Here is a 26277-nt window from a genome sequence, read left to right on the forward strand (position 1 = left end):
GTGGGTTGTGTGAGGAGAGAAAGCTTTAATGCTTTCACCGGCCCTTAGTTATGAAGAAAGACAAGAGGAAATGTGTGTATTGTTGAGAACATCTCAGCTGAAGCACAGGCAACTAGGTCAGAAGTTCTGAAAAGAGACTAGGAGGGACAGACAAGAGAAGATCTCGTTTACATGTGTAAAAATATGTGTGGTCAGTACAAAGGACTGGCACATGAATTATTCCTTCTAAAGACTATACTAAGGACCAGGGGGCACTCATTACAAGTGGAAGAAAGGCGATTCTGGCAGGTAAATAGGAAAGGGTTCTTTACAGTCAGAGCAGTCAGACTGTGGAATGCCGACCACAAGAGGTAGTAATGGCCAACACTATAACAGCTTTCAAAGAAGGGCTGGATGATTTCCTCAGTACACTTAACATTGTGGGTTATAGTTAAATTAATGACAGGATGTACAATTGGTGGAGGAAGGTTGAACTTGATTGGCTTAGGACTTTTTCCAACCTATGTATCTACAAGTGCTTCTCACAAAATTAGAATATCATCAAAAAGTTAATTTATTTTAGTTCTTCAATACAAAAAGTGAAACTCATATATTATGTAGAGCCATTACAAACAGAGTGATCTATTTCAAGTGTTTATTTCTGTTAATGTTGATGATTATGGGTTACAGCCTATGAAAACATAAAAAAACATTATCTCAGTAAATTAGAATAATTAACAAAAAACACCTGCAAAGGCTTCCTAAGCTTTTAAAAAGGTCCCTTAGTCTGTTTCAGTAGGCTCCACAATCATGGGGAAGACTGCTGACTTGACAGATGTCCACAAGGCAGTCATTGACACACTCCACAAGAAGGGTAAGCCACAAAAGATCATTGCTAAAGAAGCTGACTGTTCACAGAGTGCTGTTTCTAAGCATATTAATGGAAAGTTGAGTGGAAGGAAAAAGTGTGGCAGGAAAAGGTGCACAAGCAACCGGGATAACTGCAGCCTTGGAAGGATTGTTAATAAAAGGCCATTCAAAAATTTGGGGGAGATTCACAAGGAGTGGACTGATGCTGGAGTCATTGCTTCAAGAGCCATCACACACAGACGTATCCAGGACATGGGCTACAGTGTCACGTTCCTTGTGTCAAGCCACTCATGGCCAATAGACAACTAGACAACGCCAGAAGCGTCTTACCTGGGCCAAGGAGAAAAAGACCTGGACTGTTGCTCAGTGGTCCAAGGTGTTGTTTTCAGATGAAAGTAAATTTTGCATTTCATTTGGAAATCAAGGTCCCAGAGTCTGGTGGAAGAGTGGAGAGGCACACAATCCAAGCTGTCTTGAAGTTTCCACAATCAGTGATGGTTTGGGGAGCCATGTCATCTGCTGGTGTAGATCCACTGTGTTTTATCAAGATCAAAGTCAGCGCAGCCGTCTACCAGGAAATTTTAGAGCACTTCATGCTTCTCTCTGCCGACAAGCTTTTTGGAGATGGAAATTTCATTCTCCAGCAGGACTTGGCACCTGTCTACACTGCCAAAAGTGCCAATACCTGGTTTAAAAACAACAGTATCACTGTGCTTGATTGGCCAGCAAACTCGCCTGACCTTAACCCCATAGAGAATCTATGGGGTATTGTCAAGAGGAAGATGAGAGACACCAGACCCAACAATGCAGACGAGCTGAAGGCTGCTATCAAGCAACCTGGGCTTCCATAACACCTCAGCAGTGCCACAGGCAGATCGCCTCCATGCCACGCCACATTGATGCAGCAATTGATGCAAAAGGAGCACCGACCAAGTATTGAGTGCATTTACTGAACATACATTTCAGTAGGCCAACATTTTGGATTTTCAAAACATTTTTCAAGCTGTTATAAAGTATTCTAATTTACTGACTTTTGTGTTTTCATTGGCTGTAAGCCATAATCATCAACATTAACAGAAATAAACACTTGAAATAGATTGCTCTGTTTGTAATGAATCTATATAATATATGAGTTTAATTTTTTGCATTGAAGAACTGAAATAAATTAACTTTTTGATGATATTCTAAATTAGTGAGAAGCATTTGTATGTAACTATGAAGATGTATTCTAAAAGTATACATGTTGCTCTGCTACTAGTATACATTCTGTTAGAAGACAACATCACCCACAGCTTTAATCTTGAATAATTTTCAACCCAAATGCCTGTCCTTCAGGAGAGCTTGTAGCTCAGCTTTGAGAAACACACATTTCTTCCTGTCTCTCCAAACAAGGCAAGAGAGCTTTGTCTACTCACCCAACCCACCCTGCTGTGTGTATAGAATGGTTTTGAGTTCAGTAATGTGATGGCAACCATTTAAAAACAACAACTCGTAATTGCTCCATAAGATTACATGTAAATAACATAGGGTACTTAGTTGACACTATTTAGATCAAAAGAGTACAAAAGCCATCCTACTGTGACAAGGTGTACCCAATGAGGATGGTCCCTAACTCTCGTAGTTCACCTCACTATGTGTCAGCAGACCTCAAAACAGATGGGGGACAGAGCAGGACCCTGACCTAACCGTTTTTCACATGCCCATGGAAAGTTATATAGACAAGATTTGCAGCCCAAAAAAGAAGAGCCCCGCCCCTTATTGTACGAAGTACCAAAAAACTAAAGCAAAAACCAAAGAAATGAGCCGGACTACATGTTGGTAGAGGTGCAATGTGAAGGTGCACATTCACACTGTAGCCATTTAACAGTCATAACTTGGGATAAAAAAAAACAAAATGAGCAAATACCTTGTAGTAAGTAAATAAATAGTAATAGTACATGTACACTATTTTGATCAAAAGCGCGTAAAAGCCATCCGACCGCGGCAAGGTGTACCAAATCAGGATAGTCCCTAACTATTGTAGTTCACCTCACTATGTGTCAGCAGACCTCAAAACAAATGGGGGACAGAGCACGACCCTGACCTGACTGTTTTAAACCTGCCCGTGGAAAGTTATATATCAAGATGCACAGCCCAAAAAGGGGAGCCACGCCTCTATATGTACAAAACATAAATAGTTAAATGCATTTGTCAATTGATTTACAAATGATATAATTTGTTGAATATTTGTTTGTTTTTCAGTTAAGATTTTCTGTAAAGACTCTGTATAACATATCTTTAAGTCAACGTTTTGTTTTTTTTTATAGCCATCATAAGGTATTTATATTGAAGTGCGATATCTAGGTGGGAAATTTGCTATAACACACTGAGCTGTGATGGAAAAGAATGATTTCTTTAGCCGGTTAAATTAGTAATATCCTATATTCAGATAATGTGTACAAAGTAAATATTAATTTATTATATAAAATATCTCTACCCAAGGAAAATATTTACTCCTGTGCTGATTATTTCCTTTTAGAATATGATCCTCTTGCGACATAATCCTATTGAGGTGGCAAGTTTTTTTTTTTTCTTTCCCAAACTAGATTAATTACTCTGTAATGAAGGATCAAGAGTGGTTGAAACTCAATCGAGAAGAAGGTAGAGTTACTGCTTCTTATCTACATAGCAGTCAGGCTAGTCTTATAGAAGGATGTAGCCACAGGCTGAGCCTCGGTCTGAGTGTGAATTATTAAGGAATCTTCCTGACACCCGTGCTCCTACATCATGCAGTGACTGCAAACCTGTACGGTGAAGACTATATTGGATCTATCTACCTGAGGAGCCAGAATGGAGAAACAGGTAATCCTAATAGTCATTTCAGTTTTACAGTGTTATGGCAGCCACATAAAATTACAGTATATTATTACATTTCTCATTATTGTAGGTTTTCTTTGATAAACTAAATGACGATATAGAATGTACTTCTAACTTATACTTAATAAGAAGAGAAAATTGCATTCCCAGCCGAAGCAGATATAGCCCTTTCCAGTAACTGATGCCCTAGCACCTCTAGTCTGTTGGTACTTGGGCAGGAGTTACAGCTACTACACAGCATACTGTAATTAAGGCAGTCTTAAACTTGGCAGCCTCGCCTGTCTCCGGCTTGTCTTCATTTAAAAATACCTTAATGTATTTTTCATTTATTGCACTATTCGACAAATATTCAGAACATGTGTTTGGGGTCTACAGTCTGCTGCATGCTCACTTATGTGTTTAAGCTCAACAACACTGACTTGGGAACAAATAAAAGTCATTAAGTTATACCCCTGTTATGTCAAAAAGTATTCAGTGGCAAAGCAATCCTCCTTCTTTGGTCATCCATGCTAATTGAGAGAATAACATGTATCTACCGATATGACTGCCTGTTTTAATGTGGTATCATCTGCATTGTAAGAATATATTTCTTTATACTGCAATATTGTGTTCCCATAGTTGATCAATATTGCGTTACCATCTGTTATATGGCCATCTGTATAAAATGCATTATTGTACGCTTATATTTAATAATATAGAAAACATTTGATATTCTATTTACATCCATTATTTTACATTGAATTGCATTACTAGCAAAATCATGACAATATTTATTATTATTGTTGGGTTTTTCCATATGGAAAATCTCTTCCACTGTTCTGGATATTTATAGCTGAATAAATGCTGTTATTTAGAACAAAACCTTATGGGTGTATCAAACTTCAGTACATTAGAATGCGCTTTAACTATAATAGACTTTACAAAGATGATAAGATTGAGGGCTTCCGCTGTACACCTAACCTGATGAGCTGTTTTCACAAATCTAACTTTCACGCTTTGAGTATGGCCTGTGATGTTCTGACTGGTGGGGTTGTCTCCTGACCTAAACTCAGAAGCCTGTGAGCATATATGAGGATTGAGTTCTGCTTAGGAGATGCGCGACCGGTCCGGACATTGCTTAGACAAATGAAATTTTAGCCAATCTCCTTTGACCTGTCCATAAACATGCATGCTAAGCTCCATCAGAAGTGCATGTTTATTTCAACATAGGCAAAAAGATAAGCGGGAGGAAAAAGGATGGGCATGTTGGAATCCAACTTACTTGATCTTTGTTTTGCCATCAAGCCACCCCATATACATTAGATGGTCACCTGAGAGATTTGACTACATTTATCCATGTGTTTGGTCATCTTTACATGGTACCACGATATAACTTTGTATTGTACATCATGGTCGTCTTTATAAAATTCTATGGTTTGACGTTTTAAATAGCAGCAGCCCAGAGAAGTTTGTCTTTGCATTCATAGACTTAAATCTTGTAGGTTAATGCATAAACTATTATATGAATATAGTTTTTCTTAAACTTTGAGTGCAATATTCTATGTAAGATCCCTAGATTGATGTTTTCCTATTCTCCTACCATCGTCTATCTAACTCTAAAATGTTCCCAGGACTGGTATTTTTATTCTGCAGCGGCAGAGAGCACCAGTGGATTGATACATTTTGGCGCCCGGAAGGGTGTTCTTTTAATGAACGTTTTCACCTGTCTCTTTTCGTTAAACTTGGTAGAGGAGAGGTTTAGTGGAAGAGTGGGAGACGAGAGAGGGAGGGAATACCATTAGCAGGTGGAATAGCTTGTCCCATGTATTGAACTGTCTCTCTCTCTGCCTGTGTCTTCACCAAATAAGAAGGGAAGGCTCCTAACAATTCTCTATTGTTTCCCATCATCTTGAAATGAGTGTCAGATCACACAGGGGGTGCTTTGACCGTTAACTGCACAAATTCGCCCTCCCTCCCCACCTTGTGAAGGGCGGGCTCTTCATCTTGGACTTTCTCAGATTAGACAGCGAGAGTTAGGGAAAAAGAAGCAGTCTTGATCCTACAGAATGGGCTTACCCTGAGTCTTTGTCCGCAGACTGCCCAGTGTGAAATCCACAGCGACATTAAATGTTTTCTAATGAATAATTACTCAAAGGGAATTCAGCAATATATGTGTAATGGATTGTACAGCGTTAAAACGTTTTATACGGAGTACAAAAAATGTTATCCGTCACAAGCATGGTAATTGTTGTGGGGGAGCTTTTGTAATGGAGCGAGGGAGGGGGTTGTGGACCTGAAAAGCTGATCTGATGGTTTGACATTCCAAAACAAGAATCAAAGACAGGCTTTGGCAGTAAAGTGGGATTTCAAGAGGGCAGTCAGAAAACCCGTCCTGCATTTTGAGCTGCGAGGATTGAATGATTTCCCTCTTTTTCTACAAGTCATCATACTAGTTCCCAGTGCTTCTGAGGGCTAAAATATATTGGAAGTTTAGTGCGACCACTCGCTTTCTTTTAAGCAGATTAACATTTTGTTTTTTTTTTAAATGCACTGAGATTAATGGGTGTGCAGAATAGTGAAATTCTGCAGATTCTAATTAGGATTGTGGTCCATTCTGCAAAGCAATATGATACAAACTACTCTTTTGCAAATTTCAGATGTTGAGCCGGGTTCCTAGCAACCAATAAAACTCACTCTGCATAATCATAAACTTCTACATGAAGCTTCGGGGTTTTGAAGAAGCTAAAAAAACAGTTTAGTAGATGGTTAAAAGTTACAAATGAACTTTTGCATATACAGACAGCTACATACATGACTTTGTGCATATAATTCTTCGTATGAATTCACTTACAGTACAGACCAAAAGTTTGGACACACCTTCTCATTTAGAGATTTTTCTGTATTTTCATGACTATGAAAATTGTACATTCACACTGAAGGCATCAAAACTATGAATTAACACATGTGCAATTATATACTTAACAAAAAAGTGTGAAACAACTGAAAATATGTCTTATATTCTAGGTTCTTCAAAGTAGCCACCTTTTGCTTTGATGACTGCTTTGCACACTCTTGGCATTCTCTTCATGAGCTTCAAGAGGTAGTCACCGGAAATGGTTTTCACTTCACAGGTGTGCCCTGTCAGGTTTAATAAGTGGGATTTCTTGTCTTATAAATGTGGTTGGGACCATCAGTTGTGTTGTGCAGAAGCAAGGTGGATACACAGCTGATAGTCCTACTGAATAGACTGTTAGAATTTGTATTATGGCAAGATAAAAGCAGCGAAGTAAAGAAAAACGAGTGGCCATCATTACTTTAAGAAATGAATGTCAGTCAGTGCGAAAAATTGGGAAAATTTTGAAAATGTCCCCAAGTGCAATTGCAAAAACCATCAAGCGCTACAAAGAAACTGGCTCACATGAGGACCACCCCCGGAAAGGAAGACCAAGAGTCACCTCTACTTCTGAGGATAAGTTTATCCGAGTCACCAGCCTCAGAAATTGCAGGTTAACAGCAGCTCAGTTTAGAGACCAGGTCAATGCCACACAGAGTTCTAGCAGCAGACACATCTCTTCCACAACTGTTAAGAGGAGACTTTGTACAGCAGGCCTTCATGGTAAAATAGCTGCTAGGACACCACTGCTAAGGACAGGCAACAAGCAGAAGAGACTTGTTTGGGCTAAAGAACACAAGGAATGGACATTAGACCAGTGGAAATCTGTGCTTTGGTCTGATGAGTCCAAATTTGAGATCTTTGGTTCCAACCACCGTGTCTTTGTGCGACACAGAAAAGGTGAACGGATGGACTCTACATGCCTGGTTCCCACCGTGAAGCATGGAGGAGGAGTTGTGATGGTGTGGGGGTGCTTTGCTGGTGACACTGTTGTGGATTTATTCAAAATTGAAGGCATACCGAACCAGTATGGCTACCACAGCATCTTGCAGCGGCATGCTATTCCATCTAGTTTGCGTTTAGTTGGACCATCATTTATTTTTCAACAGGACAATGACCCCAAACACATTGTAACGGGTCTGGGAGGTGGAACCTCTGAGCTACGATACAAAGGGGCAGTCCTTGTAAGGAAGCGGGTGGCTCCTAGGGTAGGCGGGCAGGTAGTCACAGCAAGTGACGGGGACAGTCTCTGGGTAGAAGGGCAGGAGGTCACGGCAAGTGACGGGGACAGTCTCTGGGTTGAAGGGCAGGAGGTCACGGCAAGTGACGGGGACAGTCTCTGGGTAGGGGGGCAGGAGGTCACGGCAAGTGATGGGAACAGTCTCTTGACAGGCGGGTGGTCACGGCAAGTGACGGCGAAGCCTCCAGATAGGCTAGCAGGCGGGTAGCAGGTGGACGCTCCCAGGTGAGCGGGCAAGAGTCTCTGGACAGGCAGGTGGTCACAGCAGGTGACGGCAGAGCCTCCAGGTAGGCTAGCAGGCAGGTAGCAGGCGGACGCTCCCAGGTGAGCGGGTAAGAGTCTCTGGGCAGGCAGGTGGTCACAACACGTGACGGCAGAGCCTCCAGGTAGGCTAGCAGGCAGGTAGCAGGCGGACGCTCCCAGGTGAGCGGGTAAGAGTCTCTGGGCAGGTAGGTGGTCACAGCACGTGACAGCAGAGCCACCAGGTAGGCTAGCAGGCAGATAGCAGATGAGCGCTCCCAGGTGAGCGGGCAATCAGATCCATAGACAGACTGGCAGGGCTGGTAGGCAGACTGTCGGAATGCAAGTAGATAGACAAGTATCAGGCAGGTATCAAGCAGGAATCTGGCAGGTAACTGGCAGGTAACTGGCAGGTAACTGGTAACGGGACCTGAGGGCTGAAGCAGAGTGATAGACTATGCAACAACATTGCTCGGGCACCTCCATTTTGGAGGAGGTGCCTTATATATGGTGAGGTCCTCCGGGCTATTGGCCGGGGACTCCTTAGGACGGCGCGCGCGGCCCCTTTAAGAGAGGGGGAGCGCGCGCGCGCCCTAAGCACGGTGGCCGGGAAGCAGCGCGCGCTGCCAGCAGAGCGGAAGGAGGACGCCGGGCACGGAGCGGAGAGGTGAGGGGAACAGCGTCCCTGCCTAGCAGGAGGCAGGGACGCCGACGCTACAGTACCCCCCCCTTTAGGCCCCCCCTTTTTTAGGCCAGACAGAAATTTATCAAGGATGAGAGGGGCATGGATGTTCTCCCGGGGCTCCCAAGTTCTCTCCTCAGGACCAAACCCCTTCCAATCCACTAGAAAAAAGGTCTTTCCTCTTACCCTTTTGGTGGCCAGAATGTTCTCTACCTCAAACTCGTTTTCAGCGGAAACCGGAGCAGGAGGCGTACCTGTAGACTTGGAAAAAGAGTTAAGTACCACGGGTTTGAGGAGAGATACATGGAAGGAGTTAGGGATCCACAAGTTGGCCGGGAGTTTCAATTTATAGGCCACTGGGTTGATTTGTTTGATAACTTCCAGTTGGCCTATGAACCGAGGCCCTAACTTGTAGGAAGGAATCTTGAGCCGGACATACTTGGACGAGAGCCAGACTTTATCTCCAGGACGGAATTGTGGAGGATCCAGGCGTTTTTTGTCAGCGTGTCTTTTCATCCGCTCGGACGACTGAAGGAGTGCGGATCGGGTACTCTCCCAAATGGAGGAGAATTCGCTAACGAGAGATTCCGCAGCCGGATTGTCCACCGAGGTGGAGACGGGAAACGGGATCCGAGGATGCTGACCGAAGACTACAAAAAACGGGGATTTGGAGGAAGATTCGCTCTCGTGATTATTGTAAGAGAACTCGGCCCATGGTAGGAGATCCACCCTGTCCGAATGGTGGGCATTAACGAAGTGCCGGAGGTAACTGGTCAGGATCTGATTGATCCGCTCCACTTGACCATTGGACTGTGGGTGGTAAGCGGAGGAGAAGTCCAGGGTGACGTCCAGCAGCTTACATGTGGCTCTCCAGAAGCGTGAGGTGAACTGAACCCCACGATCCGACACGATGTGGAGGGGCAGGACATGGAGACGGCAGATGTGGCGGATAAAGTCTTTAGCCAGCTCGGGTGCAGACGGGAGGCCCGGCAGGGGAATGAAGTGAGCCATCTTGGAAAAGAGGTCAGCGACCACCCAAATGACCGTACAACCGGCAGAGACAGGGAGATCCGTTATAAAGTCCATAGCTATATGCTGCCACGGGGCAGCAGGTGCTGGAAGAGGAAGGAGGCGACCGGCTGGCAGATGTCTTGGAACCTTGTTGTGGGCGCAGGTCACACAGGCTGAAGCAAAGTCTATTACGTCCTTGTGCAGGGTAGGCCACCAGTAATGCTGGGTAATAAGCTGGAGGGTCTTTTTCTGACCGGCCTGGCCAGCTAGCTTAGACGAGTGACCCCAGTGTAGGATCTTCTTCCGATCAGGTACTGTTACGAACGTCTTACCGGGAGGGAGACGATTTAGATTCACGGGGGCCACCTGCATTACTCTGGCGGGATCAATGATGTGCTTAGGCTCCTCCTCTAGATCAGACACCAGGAAGGATCGGGACAAGGCGTCAGCTTTGATGTTTTTGTCTGCCGGGCGAAAATGAAGAACGAAATCAAAAAACAAGGACCACCGGGCTTGGCGCGGGTTAAGTCTCTGGGCGCTCTGGAGGTAAGCCAAGTTCTTGTGGTCCGTGTAAATAATTACCGGGTGAAGAGCCCCCTCGAGCAGGTAACGCCACTCCTCCAGTGCCAGCTTAATGGCCAATAACTCTCGGTCTCCTATAGAATAATTGCGCTCAGAAGTGGAGAAGAGTTTGGAGAAGAAGCCGCAAGTTACCATTCTTCCGGAAGACGACTTTTGGGTAAGTACCGCTCCGGCTCCAGAGGAGGAGGCGTCCACTTCCAGGAAGAATTGTTTGTTGCTGTCCGGACGATGCAGCACCGGGGCGGAAGAGAAAGCCTGTTTTAAGGAAAGAAAGGCTTCTTCTGCTTCGGGCGGCCATTCTCTGGGATTAGTGCCCTTACGGGTGAGCGCAGAGATTGGGGCAGTCCGGGAAGAGAAGTGCGGTATGAAGAGGCGGTAGTAGTTGGCGAAGCCCAGGAACCGCTGAATAGCCTTCAACCCCTCTGGTCGGGGCCACTTCTGGATGGCAGACAGTTTCTCAGGATCCATTCGTAGGCCGGTCTGAGAGATTATGTAGCCCAAGAACGGAAGCAAGGTCTGCTCAAAGAGGCACTTCTCATATTTAGCGTAGAGGTGGTTCTGCCTGAGCCTGAGCAGGACCTGACGAACATCCCTCCGGTGAGTGAGAAGATCCGGAGAGAAGACCAAGATGTCGTCCAGGTACACCACTACGCAGGAGTAGAGAAGGTCCCGGAAGATGTCATTGACCAACTCTTGAAAGACGGCGGGAGCGTTACAGAGACCGAAGGGCATTACCAGATATTCATAGTGGCCGTCCCGGGTGTTGAATGCCGTCTTCCATTCATCCCCCTGACGGATACGGACCAGGTTATGTAATGCACACGCCCGGGCTGAGCGGCGTGTGCGTGTGATTCCACTGGACCGTGCCAGAGAGTGAATGCCTGGAGGGGCGTAACTAGGTATTCACCCGATCCGACCAGGGTCGCACGACGGCATACAACGCCAGTGCACCCAGGAGGAACCGAGCAGAGGGACCAGGTGCTACTCCAGGACAGACCCCGGACACGGCTGTTGACCCACACAGGGGAATACAGGAACAGACTGGTTAGGCTGGCACACAGACTGGTGGGAATAGGCAGGCACGACTGGTATGCGGGCAGGCGGGTATGCAGGCAGGGGGGTACAGGCAAGCACGGCTAGAGTGCGGACAGGAAGGCACTAGCAGGTAGGAACACAGGCGGGATAGGACCCAGTACACACTGGGACTCTGGAACAGAACCACAGATGTGGCAGACAACCACAGCAGAGTGAGGCCGCCCAGAGAGGTGAGCGAGAGCAGGGCAGGACGAGACCGCCTGGAGCGGTGAGTAAGAGCAGAGCAGGACGAGACCGCCTGGAGCGGTGAGCAAGAGCAGAGCAGGACAAGACCGCCTGGAGCGGTGAGCAAGAGCAGAGCAGGACGAGACCGCCTGGAGCGGTGAGTAAGAGCAGAGCAGGACGAGACCGCCTGGAGCGGGGAGCAAGAGCAGAGCAGGACGAGACCGCCTGGAGCGGTGAGCAAGAGCAGAGCAGGACGAGACCGCCTGGAGCGGTGAGCAAGAGCAGAGCAGGACAAGACCGCCTGGAGCGGTGAGCAAGAGCAGAGCAGGACGAGACTGCCTGGAGCGGTGAGCAAGAGCAGAGCAGGACGAGACCGCCAGGAGCGGTGAGCAAGAGCAGAGCAGGACGAGACTGCCGGAGCAGTGAGCAAAGGAGTCAGAGCGGAGCGAGACTGCCGGGGCAGTGAGCAAAGGAGTCAGAGCGGAGCGAGACTGAGCAGGGGGAACATGGCTCTGTTCACACGGAACAGACAGGAAGGGAAAGGCAGAGCCAGATACCCACAAGGTACTTGCAGTGAAGTAGCGAGTGGACCACAAACACACAAACGGGAGTACAGAGACAACAAGCAGGAGTTAGGTACGAGTTCATAACTCTGCAGAAAAAGGAAAGGAACGGACATAGAGGCAAAACAGGTAAAGGATAGGAGAGAGTTCAGACTGGAACTGAGTGTACGGAAGAGACCGACACTGCAGCGGGATACAGGAGCGGGTCTGGGAATACGGCCCCCAGAGAGACGGGACGAACAGGCAAGGAGCGTGTTCAGACAGGACAGACAAGATACAGGAGCGGGTCTAGGTAATCGGCCCCTAGAAGGCGGGAGGAACGGGCTAGGAGCGAGTTCAGACAGGACAGACAAGATACAGGAGCGGGTCTAGGTAATCGGCCCCTAGATGGCGGGAGGAACAGGCTAGGAGCGAGTTCAGACAGGACAGACAAGATACAGGAGCGGGTCTAGGTAATCGGCCCCTAGAAGGCCGGAGGAACAGGCTAGGAGCGTGTTCAGACAGGCCTGGAAATACAGCCTCCAGGATAGGCAGACAAGAGAACACAGAACGGGACCTGGCACCTTCAGAGTGCAAGCACACACTGAATGAAACACAATGCTCAGGCAGGGATTGATTGGAGCAGCTGGGTTATATACCAGGTGACAGACAGCAATAGGCTGAGGACGCACAAGGGGTGTGACCCACAGCAGGTACAAAAAGCAGGAAGTGATCGGGCACCGCCCTTAAGCAGCAGAAACAGACACAAACAGACAGCATGGAGGGAAGCCAGAGAGACATTCTGGACCGGAGACCAAGCGCGTGCTCCCGCACAGTGGGAGATGGACCACCATGCAAGGGCGCCGCCAGGTATGTTACAGGTTATACGCCCCACGGAGGTCCAGCTTGGTGAAGATTCTAGCCCCCCTCAGACGGTCAAATAATTCCGGAATGAGCGGAAGGGGGTATTTATTCTTCTGGTTAAGGCCTCTATAGTCTATACAGGGACGGAGTGAGCCGTCCTTCTTTTTGATGAAGAAGAAGCCTGCTCCCGCCGGGGAGGTCGATTTCCGGATAAATCCCCGGGCCAGATTCTCCTCAATATATTCAGACATGGACCGGGTCTCAGCAGCGGACAAAGGGTAAATACGCCCACGGGGAGGAGTAGCGCCGGGCATCAGGTCGATTGGGCAGTCGTATGGTCTATGAGGGGGTAATGTCTCTGCCTCCTTTTTATTAAAGACGTCCGCATAAGACCAATAGGGAACCGGAAGACCAGGTAGATTGGCTGGGGTAGGAGAAGGACGGACAGGATGGACGGGAACTAAACAAGTCTTATGGCAGTCCTGTCCCCAGCGAAGGACTTCTCCGGTCTGCCAATCAAGCACGGGTGCATGTTTCTGAAGCCAAGGTAGGCCTAGCAAGAGGGCGTGAGAGAGTCCAGGCAGAACATGAAAGAAGATGCTCTCAGAGTGCAGCATTCCCACCTGCAGGGTTATGGATTCGGTGATGAGTTGGATGGGATGTGGTAAGAGGCCCCCATCAACGGCAGCGACAGACAAGGGTACAGCTAGAGGTTTGGTGGGAATGCGGTATTTCTCTACCTGGGACTGAGAAATGAGATTTCCGGCAGCTCCAGAGTCAAGTTGGGCTAGTTCAAAATAACGGTTCTCCCCGCAGATGATAGAGACCGACAGCAACAGAGATGGAGAGGGTTTACTCTTGTCTAGGACGACCTCTCTGAGCGATCCTAGACACAGGCGTTTCCTGACCTCTCCGGGCAGGAACGGATCCGGTGCTCCTTACTGCCACAGTAGAAGCAGCTCCCCTCGGCTCGGCGTAACTCTTGACGGGTCTTGACCATCTTGGTCTGGTCGACCTGCATAGGCTCGGGTGAGTGCGCCTGGGGAGTAGCGGGAGAAGTGACAGGTTTCTGAAAGGTAGGGGCTAGACGTGGAAACCTCCTCTCACGGGTGACTTCTTTGGCGCGTTCCTGGAACCGGATGTCAATCCGGGTGGCAAGAGTTATTAAGTCGTCGAGAGTGGTAGGTATGTCCCGACCGGCGAGTTCATCTTTAATACGGCCGGACAGACCCTCCCAAAAGACAGACACCAGGGCGTCGTTATCCCAGGCCAGCTCCGAAGCAAGGGTACGGAACCGTATGGCATATTGGCCCACGGTGAGATTTCCTTGATGGAGGCGTAGCAGAGATGATGCGGATGAAGTCTTCCGTCCGGGTTCGTCGAAGACTTTCTGGAAAGCCGTGAGAAAGGCTGGCAGGTTGGACACCAGGGGGTCTCCTCTCTCCCATAGAGGATTTAGCCAAGCCAGTGCCTCCCCCGTGAGATGGGACATGATGAAGGCTACTTTGGCCCGGTCGGAGATAAACTGGTGGGACAGGAGTTCAAAGTGCAGGGTGCACTGGTTTATGAAGCCCCGAGCTTGAGCGGGGTCGCCTCCGAAGCGAGGAGGTGCAGAAAGCCGGGGTCCGGGGCAGGATGCCATGGTATTGGTGGGCAGCGGCGCTGCCGGGCTGCGAGTCATGACACTAGCGGTGGTTGCTGGTGGAGCAGTCAGAGTGTCCAGGCGAGAGTTGACATTCCGCAGATGACTCAGGATGGACTCCTGTTGGGACCTCTGACGGGACAGTTCATGACATAGGTCTGAGAGCGAGGGAGCTTGGGTGCCACCGGGTTCCATGGCCCGAGCAAACTGTAACGGGTCTGGGAGGTGGAACCTCTGAGCTACGATACAAAGGGGCAGTCCTTGTAAGGAAGCGGGTGGCTCCCAGGGTAGGCGGGCAGGTAGTCACGGCAAGTGACGGGGACAGTCTCTGGGTAGAAGGGCAGGAGGTCACGGCAAGTGACGGGGACAGTCTCTGGGTTGAAGGGCAGGAGGTCACGGCAAGTGACGGGGACAGTCTCTGGGTAGGGGGGCAGGAGGTCACGGCAAGTGACGGGAACAGTCTCTTGACAGGCGGGTGGTCACGGCAAGTGACGGCGAAGCCTCCAGATAGGCTAGCAGGCGGGTAGCAGGTGGACGCTCCCAGGTGAGCGGGCAAGAGTCTCTGGACAGGCAGGTGGTCACAGCAAGTGACGGCAGAGCCTCCAGGTAGGCTAGCAGGCAGGTAGCATTCGGACGCTCCCAGGTGAGCGGGTAAGAGTCTCTGGGCAGGCAGGTGGTCACAGCACGTGACGGCAGAGCCTCCAGGTAGGCTAGCAGGCAGGTAGCAGGCGGACGCTCCCAGGTGAGCGGGTAAGAGTCTCTGGGCAGGCAGGTGGTCACAGCACGTGACGGCAGAGCCTCCAGGTAGGCTAGCAGGCAGGTAGCAGATGAGCGCTCCCAGGTGAGCGGGCAATCAGATCCATAAACAGACTGGCAGGGCTGGTAGGCAGACTGTCGGACCGCAGGAATGCAAGTAGATAGACAAGTATCAGGCAGGTATCAAGCAGGAATCTGGCAGGTAACTGGCAGGTAACTGGCAGGTAACTGGCAGGTAACTGGTAACGGGACCTGAGGGCTGAAGCAGAGTGATAGACTATGCAACAACATTGCTCGGGCACCTCCATTTTGGAGGAGGTGCCTTATATATGGTGAGGTCCTCCGGCCATTGGCCGGGGACTCCTTAGGACGGCGCGCGCGGCCCCTTTAAGAGAGGGGGAGCGCGCGCACGCCCTAAGCACGGTGGCCGGGAAGCAGCGCGCGCTGCCAGCAGAGCGGGAGGAGGACGCCGGGCACGGAGCGGAGAGGTGAGGGGAACAGCGTCCCTGCCTAGCAGGAGGCAGGGACGCCGACGCTACACACACCTCCAGGCTGTGTAAGGGCTATTTGAAGCCAGATGACCTGGCCTCCACAGTCACCAGACCTGAACCCAATCGAGATGGTTTGGGGTGAGCTGGACCGCAGAGTGAAGGCAAAAGGGCCAACAAGTGCTAAGCATCTCTGGGAACTCCTTCAAGATTCCTGGAAGACCATTTCCGGTGACTACCTTTTGAAGCTCATCAAGAGAATGCCAAGAGTGTGCAAAGCAGTCATCAAAGCAAAAGGTGGCTACTTTGAAGAACCTAGAATATAACACATATTTTCAGTTGTTTCAAACTTTTTTGTTAAGTATATAATTCCACATGTGTTAATTCATAGTTTTGATGCCTTCAGTGTGAATGTACAGTTTTCATAGTCATGAAAATACAGAAAAAACTTTAAATGAGAAGGTGTGTCCAAACTTTTGGTCTGTACTGTAGATCATGTGAATATGCAGAATAAGCCTGGAAAGAAGTCTTGTAAAACAAGAAGTGTAAAGTCAAGTTGTGTTCCCTCTTTGGAATAGCAAAGTATTAACAGCGTTGAAGTTTACATTTAAAATAGATAATCAAGTGATGCATAATGTATGGATATATACAGTATGGTCTTCAGGTGCTCTATGGAAATAGCATATGCGAGAGAAAGCAAAGACTGGGTCTATGAACACATTCATAATTCTTAGCATGTCAAATGCTCTGAGTATGTGTCTCGTAGGAGAATTAACAAGTGTCATATTGCAGTTTACAAATCTGCACGTGTGGGGCCAAGTTAAGACACGGTTCACCAATATATCGTTGTTATTGGGACCACTGCTTTTAGCAATATACACATAGGGCTGCAGAGAATTTCCTATACTTGTTCTGTAGATTATTCAGCATAGTGCAGGCTGCCATGTATTGGACTGTATCAAGTCTAACAGGTTTACAGAGCAGCCACAATTACTGACCTACCACGCAGAAAAGTGTCAGAAAAGCTCAAGAGTCAGAAAAAGTGATGAGCGTTGGGAATCTTGAGAAATAATGCGTTCACCCTGGCCTAATTGCAATGATATCTGTACCCAAACAAAGCGCATTCACTAATATTTGAACAATTTTCTGGTCACAAAATTAATGGTCATTTTTGGAACTTGCCAAATTAATAAAATTTAATCATGCAAAAAATGTATGAATTCTCAACATCTAAGAATTTAGTGCAAAAAAGTGATATAATTTGAAACGCTTTAAAGGGCAAAAAAGAGGCATTTTTCTTAGTATGGGGCACTTTCACTTAGTAGGAGGCACTATTACTGTGCGCAGGGCACTAAGGGGGCACTTTTACTTAGTAGGGGTCACTAAGTGGGCACTATTATTGTACAGTGACAGTAGATGAACAATGTTTTGTGAATACGCACTAGGGAGTCACTATTAGGCTATGTGCCCACGATGCAGAAATGCTGCATATTTTTTCCGCTTCTCCCTGGCAGGAAAAATGCATGCGGTTTTTACATGCGTTTTTCCCGCCAGGTAGAAGCGTTTGTCAAGCGTTTTTGCATGCATTTCTGCATGCGGGTTATCAAGTGCTTTTCCAAGCAATTTTAGCATCACTTGGAAAAGTGCTTGACAACTTGGTCACACTATATAAATCCATGCAACCGGCATGGATTTATATAGTGTGACCAAGTTAGTTAAAAAAAAAGAATAAGAATGGTAAAAAATAAAAAATAAAGATTATACTTACCTTCCGATGTCCTCCCGGTGTTTTCTCTGCTGCTTCCGGTGTCTTGCACTGCTTGCGGTGGTGTGAAGGACCTGCGATGACGTCATTGAGTCATGTGACATCATGGCAGGTCCTGCACAACACCGCGACCTATACAGCAGACCAGACGGAGGGGGAGAAAAACGCTTGGTAATACGGTCCCCAATGATAATCCGCATGTGCTGTGCACATGCTGCGGAAATTTCCGCTGCGGTTTATCATTGCGGAAAAATACGCAGCATGTCTATTAATTTTGCGGACATGCAGCGTGATCGCCGCCATTGACTTGCATTGGACCGCGTGACATCCGCATCACTGAATCTGCACAAGCGGATATCACACGGTTCAATGTGCGGATGGTACCCAGGTCTGGAGGAGAGGAGACTCTCATCCAAACCTGGGTACCATAGAAACTGTAAAAAAAGAATTTAAAATAAAAAATAAAGAATATACATACCTTCTGATGTTCTCCCAGTGTTTTCTCCCCTCCATCTGGTCTGCTGTATGGGTCGCGGTGTTGTGAAGGACCTGCCATGACGTCATTGAGTCATGTGACCTATCACATGACTCAATGACGTCACCGCAGGTCCTTCACACCACCGCGAGCCGCCCAAGACACCGGACTCAGCAGAGAAAACACAGAGAGGACATCGGAAGGTAAGTATAATCTTTTTTTTTTTTTTTTTACCATTCTTATTCTTTTTTTTTTTTAACTAACTTGGTGACACTATATAAATCCATGCTGGTTGCATGTATTTATATAGTGTGACCAAGTTGTCAAGCACTTTTCCAAGTGATGCTAAAATCGCTTGGAAAAGCGCTTGATAACCCGCATGCAGAAATGCATGCAAAAAAGCTTGACAAATGCTTCTACCTGGCAGGAAAAATGCATGTAAAATCCGCATGCGTTTTTCCTGCCAGGGAGAAGCGGAAAAAATATGCAGCATTTCTGCATCGTGGGCACATAGCCTAAGTATGACAGCACTATTTTTGAAATACTATAAATGAGGGCACTTTACAACACAGCAGATAAATAAATATAGGCACCTGGGGTACCAGCAGATACAATACTAGGAGAAGTAGTAGGATGGAAGCATAATGGCACTGTTAAAGAGGTAGGAGAATGAGAAATACTGTAGGTGCTGGAAAGGTGGGTTTGCAGAGACAATTCATGATCAGGAAAAGTTGTCATGGCGCAGAAGTGAGAGTGATGGACTCCAATTGACTCCAATTAGAGAAGCCGTGACCTTTGAATTACAGAATTTAACTATACTGTATTCGCTTCTATGGTTGGCAGAGCACCTTTGTAGAACTGATCTCTACCCATCACTGTATGGTGGTACTATTGGTGTGTTTTTTATTTAGTAACAATGTATTCTACAAATACTATGTCCTGGTAATATGTGCTCATTATGTGGCAATATTATTTGGTCTTTATATAATGATATTATGTAACTGTCCGATTATATTGTATTTATACTATCAACATACTGCTACATACAATGCAATATTGTTTTGTGATAGGGTCCAAATCTTTTAATAATAGAGATTATGAGCCCCACATAAGGGATTTTTACTATAAAGTAAATGCAGGGACAGACTACACTGAGGGTATTTGTGAATTAGGGTAATGAAATATTGCATGTAGCGGAGCAGAGGGCCAACAAAGACAATGTTACTGGTGGGCCCTTGGCATGATAGTCTGATACTACACTTGTACATACAGTTGCAATCAAAATTATTCAACCCTCATTGCAAATTAGTGTTTATTAGCAATTTGTACAAACTTTCTGCTGCTTGTAATAAACCAACCAAACAAGAACAATTTAAATTCTACAACTAATATAAGAAATTATTTCTCACAATTCAACACAAAATGCCACTTCTGCAATCTCAGGAATATTCAACCCGTTCATGACAAGCATCTCTAGTACTTAGTAGAGAACCTTTGGCTGTTATGACCTGCCGCAAACCGGCTTCTGGTAGCGTTCCTTTCAAATTCAATAAAAAAAATTCTATGGGGTTTAAGATAGACGACTGTGATGACCACTCCAAAATGTCCAGGATATCTTTTGAAACCAAGTCTTGGCAAGCTCTTAGGTATGCTCTGGATCATTGTCCAGGTCCAATGATGGATTCTGCCTTTTCACAGAAGGCATGACATTTTCTCCAAGGATTTATTGACACTTGATTGACTCATCATAGAATCATAGAATCATAGAATGGTAGAGTTGGAAGGGACCTCCTGGGTCATCTGGTCCAACCCCCTGCTCAAAGCAGGATTCACTAGATCATCTCAGACAGATGTCTGTCCAGCCTCTGTTTGAAGACGTCCATTGAAGGGGAACTCACCACCTCTCGTGGCAGCCTGTTCCACTCATTAATCACCCTAACTGTCAAAAAGTTTTTTCTAATATCTAATCTGTGTCTCCTCCCATTTAGTTTCATCCCATTGCTTCTAGTCTTTCCTTGTGAAAATGAGAATAAAGATGATCCTTCTACAATGTGACAGCCCTTGACATATTTGTAGACAGCTATTAAGTCTCCTCTCAGTCTTCTTTTTTGCAAGCTAAACATTCCCAAATCCTGCAACCGTTCCTCATAGGACATGGTTTGCAGACCAGTCACCATTCTGGTCGCTCTTCTCTGAACTTGCTCCAGTTTGTCGATGTCTTTTTTAAAATGTGGTGCCCAAAACTGTACACAGTATTCCAGATGAGGTCTGACCAAAGAGGAGTAAAGACCGATAATGACTTCACGTGATCTAGACTGTATGCTTCTGTTAATACATCCCAGAATTGTATTTGCCTTTTTTGCTGCTGCATCACACTGTTGACTCATGTTCAGTCTATGATCTATTAGTATACCTAAGTCTTTTTCACATGTACTGTTGCTTAGCTCTATTCCTCCCATTCTGTATATGCTTTTTTCATTTTTATTGCCCAGATGTAGTACTTTGCATTTTTCCCTGTTAAAAAACATTCTGTTGGTTGCTGCCCACTGCTCCAGTTTATTTAGGTCTTTTTGAATCCTCTCTCTCTCTTCTCTAGTATTAGCTATCCCTCCTAGCTTTGTGTCATCAGCAAATTTAATCAGTTTACCCTCAATTCCTTCATCTAAATCATTGATAAAGATGTTGAACAATACAGGTCCCAGGACGGAGCCCTGTGGTACCCCACTTGAGACATTCATCCAGCTGGATGTGAAGCCATTTACAACCACCCTTTGAGTCCGATCACTAAGCCAGTTATGAATCCACCTAACAGTTGCCTGGTCCATTGCATACTTGGTCATTTTTTCAATAAGGATGATGTGAGATACTTTGTCAAATGCTTTGCTGAAGTCAAGATATACTATATCTACAGCATTTCCCTGATCCACCCAGTCAGTGATTCTGTCATAGAAGGAAATTAAGTTAGTCTGACATGACTTGTTAGTTACAAACCCATGCTGACTCTGGTTAATCACTTCATTCTTATCCATGTACTTACATACATGTTGTTTAATAATTTGTTCAAAGATCTTTCCTGGTATAGAAGTCAGACTCACCGGCCTATAGTTCCCTGGGTCCACCTTCTTCCCCTTTTTGAAGATAGGAACAACATTTGCTCTTCTCCAGTCTTCTGGGACTTCTCCTGTTCTCCAAGAATTTTCAAAGATTATGGAGAGTGGTTCTAAAATTTCTTCTACAATCTCCTTCAGTACTCTGGGGTGTAATTCATCTGGACCTGGAGACTTGAACTCATTTATGTTAGCTAAATATTCCCTCACAATCTTTCTGTTTACTGATAACTTGGATTCCTCTATTCCTTTAAAAGGACAGTGAAGATCAGTTGATGTTACATTTTCTTTCTGAGAGAAAACAGATGCAAAATAGGAATTAAAAAGTTCGGCCTTCTCAGCATCCTCTCTTACCATTTCTCCATTTTCACCCTGTAAAAATCCTCCATCTTGCCCTCCACACAATACAGGTTTCTGCTGCCAGAGGAAGCAAAGCAGCCCTACAGCATTATCGACAGGGTGTTCTTTTCACAGTATGCATCATTTTTCTCCTCCATAAATACCACTGATCCATAGACTTGAAAAGTTCCAGTTTTATTTCATTGCTTCACAGAACAGAATCTCCAAATTTTTCAGACTTATTTATGTAGATTTCAAAAATTGGAGCCCAATTTTCTTGTGCTTTTGGGTCAGTAGAGGAGAGCGTTTAAGGCCTCATTCAGACATCAGTTTTTCATGTGCGATTTCTGTACGAGTTTTTCACTGATAGAACTTGTTCCCAATATAGTCTATTGGGCTGTTCACATGTCCATGCTTTTTTTTTGCGGACTGATTGTTCTGCACCAAAACAAGACAAATGTCCAATTTTTATCTGATTCACAGATCAAACTCACCAATACAAGGGCCTGTGAAAAAATCGGTGTTCCTCCGCCATGCTGTCGTGTCATCGTAGAGGTGGCGCTCAATGCGCGCGTCACAGAGGCACATGATCAGGTCAGCTGACCTGGACAGTTGCCCCGGCGACGCACCGCATACTGAGAATAATCACTGATGTCTGAATGAGGTCTAATAGAGAGATCTTTAGAGTTCAACCTTGCCTTACTGTGCAAACTGCCTGCTGCCACCAAATCTTACTTCAGGTCTTCTCCCACTCTGCCTCCTTTAACTTTGAGCTTACAAACTGTGCTTCCAAGTGTATCACTACAACCCTTCAATACCACTGCTATTTTTTGTATTATTCTCCTTGTCTGTTGAAGGCATTAATCTCTTCTCTTAATTTGTGGACCACTCTCTTGACAATCTAAGAATATTAAAGAACTGGAGGCCATTGGCCATGAGGAGTGAGCTAAGATTCTCCATGAATGCGGCCAGAAGCTGGAGTCGGGCTGTAACATAGGTGCGCTGCTAAATACTAAAGACGCTTGTCACGGAGGGGTTAAATAATTCAATAATGACTGCAGTAGTCATTAAATGTGGAATTTTGCGTTGAATTTGGGGAAACCACTTGTTGTATTAGTTGCGTTGAGGTATGTAAATTGGTCTTGTTTCATTGGTTTATTGCAAACAGCAGAAAGTTGGAAAGTTTTGATTATAAACCTTATCTATTGTACAATGGGGGTGGAATCATTTTGATTGCAACTGTATAGAGTCCATTAGACCCTGGTCCTGGAGCTTCACGACAAGGCTGCTGCAGGGTACAGTACTGAATCCCTTCTCAAAGTCAGGATATATTACATCAGCTACATGACCAATATCTATATTTATATGTATACAGAACTGTGCCAAAGTTTTAGTCACTTGTGGGAAAATTCTGCAGAGTAAGAATGCTTACTGGAAGTGATGATATGGCCCCTTTAGAGCCCTGGTCTCAAAGTTATCAAGTCTATCTGTGATTACATAACGAAACAGAAGGATTAGTGCAAGTCTACATCCACAAAATATCTGTGGTTAATTTCCCAAGATGTTTGGAACAACCTCCCTGTTGAAAAAAACTGTGTGCAAGTGTACCTAGAAGACATGATGATTTGATACTATTTTGAAGGTAAATGATGTTCACACCAAATATTGATTTGATTTCGATTTCTCTTTTCTGTTCATTCACTTTGCATTGAGTTAATTGATAATAATAAACTATTAACGCTTCCTATTTTTTTTCAAGCATTTTTTGCAGCATTTTTTTCCTCACCTGCCTAAAACTTTTGCACAGTTCTCTATATACTCCATATGCATCTCCAATTTTTTTTTTTTAAATCCCATTAAAGAATGATAGATGTAGGCTTTGCACTTTGTAATAGAAGCTAGAGTGGTGCTTGAAAATTTGTGAACCCTTCTGAATTTCCCTTACATCTGCTTAAATTTTACCTAAATTTACATAATATTTTCACACAAGTCCTACAATTAGATAAAGAGAACCATAGCATACAAAATAATAAAAAAATATTTGAGTTTGTAACTTTTTGGGGGAGGAAAATGATCTAATATTGTAAGTGGCAAAAGTATGTGAACCTTTGCTTTCAGTATTTGGTGAGCTTTCAGCATCTGTTGCAGCAATAACTATCTAAACTTTTCTTGTAATTGTTCATTAGTCCTACACATCAGATGTCGACATTTTAGTCAATTCCTCCCTATAAAACAGCTTCAATTCTGTTATGTTGGTGGGTTTTCTCCCATGAACTGTTTGCTTCAGGTCCTTCCACAATATTTCATTAGGATTAAGGTCAGGACTTTAACTTGGCCATTCCTAAACTTTAACTTTATTCTTCTTTAATCATTCATTTATAGAACGACAAGTGTGCATTGGGTCATTGTCTTGCTGCATGGACAGCATTCTTTTGAGATTCAGCTCATGGATATATGTAATGACATTTTCTTTTATAATTTACTGACATAATTCAGAATTCATTATTCCATCAATGATGGCAAGGCATCCTGGCCCAGAAACAGCAAAGCAGCTGAAACAATGATACTATCACTACCATGTTTCACATATGTTATGAGATTTTTATAACTGTAACGCCATGTTTTTTCTTTCTACAAAGATAATGCTTTTTATTAAAATCAAAAGCTATATTTTGGTCTAATCCACAAAACATTGTTCACTAGGCCTTCTAGCTCATCCAGGTGTTCTTTATTAAACTGATGGTGGACTCATGAATATTAATATTAGCTAATGTTAGACAGGCCTTTAGTTACTTAGATGTTACCTTGGGTTCCTTTGTGATCTATTATACCATTATACGTCTTTGTTGGTTGACTCTTTGGACAGTAGTAATGGTCTTGAATTTCCTCCATTTGTACACAATATGTCTGACTGTGAATTGGTAAAGTCCAAACTCTGAAGAGCAGTGGCGTAAGTACTGGCATAACTACGAAAAACTTTTTGACAGCGAGGGTGATCAATGAGTGGAACAGGCTGCCACAATAGTGGCGAGTTCTCCTTCTATGGAAGTATTCAAACAGAGGCTGGACATATATCTGTCTGAGATGGTTTAGTGAATCCTGCATTGAGCAGGGGGTTGGACACCATGACCTCAGAAGTCCCTTCCAAATCTCACATTCTATGATTCTATGAACTAGAGTCCGATGGGTCCCGGTGCAAGATTTTGACCGGGCCCCCCCATCCTAGTATATACAGTGGTGTGAAAGTGTTTCTGATTTCTAATTCTTTTGCATATTTTTCACACACTTTTTCACACCACTGTATATGCCCCATCCTGGTATATATGTCCCTTATCCTAAGCCTCACCCTGGTATATATATCCCTCATCCTGATATATATGTCCCTTATACTGGGCAACATCCTGTAATATATGTCCCTTATCCTGGGTCCCATCCTCGTATACACAGTACAGACCAAAAGTTTGGACACACCTTCTCATTTAAAGATTTTTCTGTATTTTCATGACTATGAAAATTGTACATTCACATTGAAGGCATCAAAACTATGAATTAACACGTGGAATTATATAGTTAAAAAAAAGTGTGAAACAACTGAAAATATGTCTTATATTCTAGGTTCTTCAAAGTAGCCACCTCGCTACTTTGAAGCTCATCAAGAGAATGCCAAGAGTGTGCAAAGCAGTCATCAAAGCAAAAGGTGGCTACTTTGAAGAACCTAGAATTTAAGACATATTTTCAGTTGTTTCACACTTTTTTTGTTAAGTATATAATTCCACATGTGTTAATTCATAGTTTTGATGTCTTCAGTGTGAATGTATAATTTTCATAGTCATGAAAATACAGAAAAATCTTTAAATGAGAAAGTGTGTCCAAACGTTTGGTCTGTACTGTATATCCCTTATCCTGGGCCCCATCATGGTATATATGTCCCTTATTCTGGGCCCCATCCTGGTATATATATCCCCCATCCTGCTATATATGTCCCTTATCCTGGGCCCTATCCTGGTATATATATCCTTCATCCTGGTATATGTCCCCTGTTCTGCCATTGTTAATGCATAGAAAAAAATAAACAATTATACTCACGTCCCATCCACTTCCCCGCCATGCAGCATCCTCTTCTGAAGCCGGCAGCAGACTTCAGCGTACAAGCAACGGGAGAGCATGACGTCACTGCCGTGCGCCCCCTGTCACGTGCATGCTGACATCAACTGCTGGCCTCTGATTGGCCGGCAGCGTGTATTGTCACGCATGGACCCGACGGGTCTGTGCGCTGCAATACACTTCAGCTGAATGTGCATCTGAGGATGCACATCCAGTTGAAGTTTGCGCTAGCGTTGGCGAGGCCCTCACCTGCACAGGCCCACTCGCGACCTCTGGGACCGCGGTCGTTACGCCCCTGCTGAAGAGATGGTTTTGCAAACTTTTGGAGCCTCATTAACATCAACAACTCTTCTTCTGAGGTCATCAGAAATTTCCTTTGTTTATGCCATGATACACTTCAACAAATATGTGTTGTGAAGATCGGACTGAGATAGAAACCTGTTCTTTAAACTAAACATGCAATTTGCCTCTTCAGAGAGGAAGAAGACTAGAGTTCTAGTGCCACCTATTGGAACTAGCAATCCTAAAAGTCAATATCGGCCCTTTAACCCCTTCACGACATCCGCCATACCTGTATGGCTCTTCAAGAGGTGTATTCCCGCA

General features: G+C 45.2%; 1 protein-coding gene across 1 annotated transcript in view; it reads left to right on the plus strand.

Annotated features, from left to right (window-relative positions):
• The first annotated feature begins 3430 nt into the window (after positions 1 to 3430).
• The window catches only part of MYO1H (myosin IH), a 223288-nt gene continuing 200441 nt past the window's right edge, over positions 3431 to 26277 (plus strand). The window contains exon 1 of the mRNA XM_073672594.1: positions 3431 to 3690. Coding sequence (XP_073528695.1) covers positions 3679 to 3690 — 12 coding nt within the window. The 5' untranslated portion in view covers positions 3431 to 3678. The remainder of the gene's footprint in view (positions 3691 to 26277) is intronic.

This window comes from Phyllobates terribilis, unplaced genomic scaffold (assembly GCF_046119375.1).
Source record: "Phyllobates terribilis strain yellow unplaced genomic scaffold, ASM4611937v1 Scaffold_1__5_contigs__length_1240528914, whole genome shotgun sequence".
Lineage (NCBI taxonomy): Eukaryota > Metazoa > Chordata > Amphibia > Anura > Dendrobatidae > Phyllobates > Phyllobates terribilis.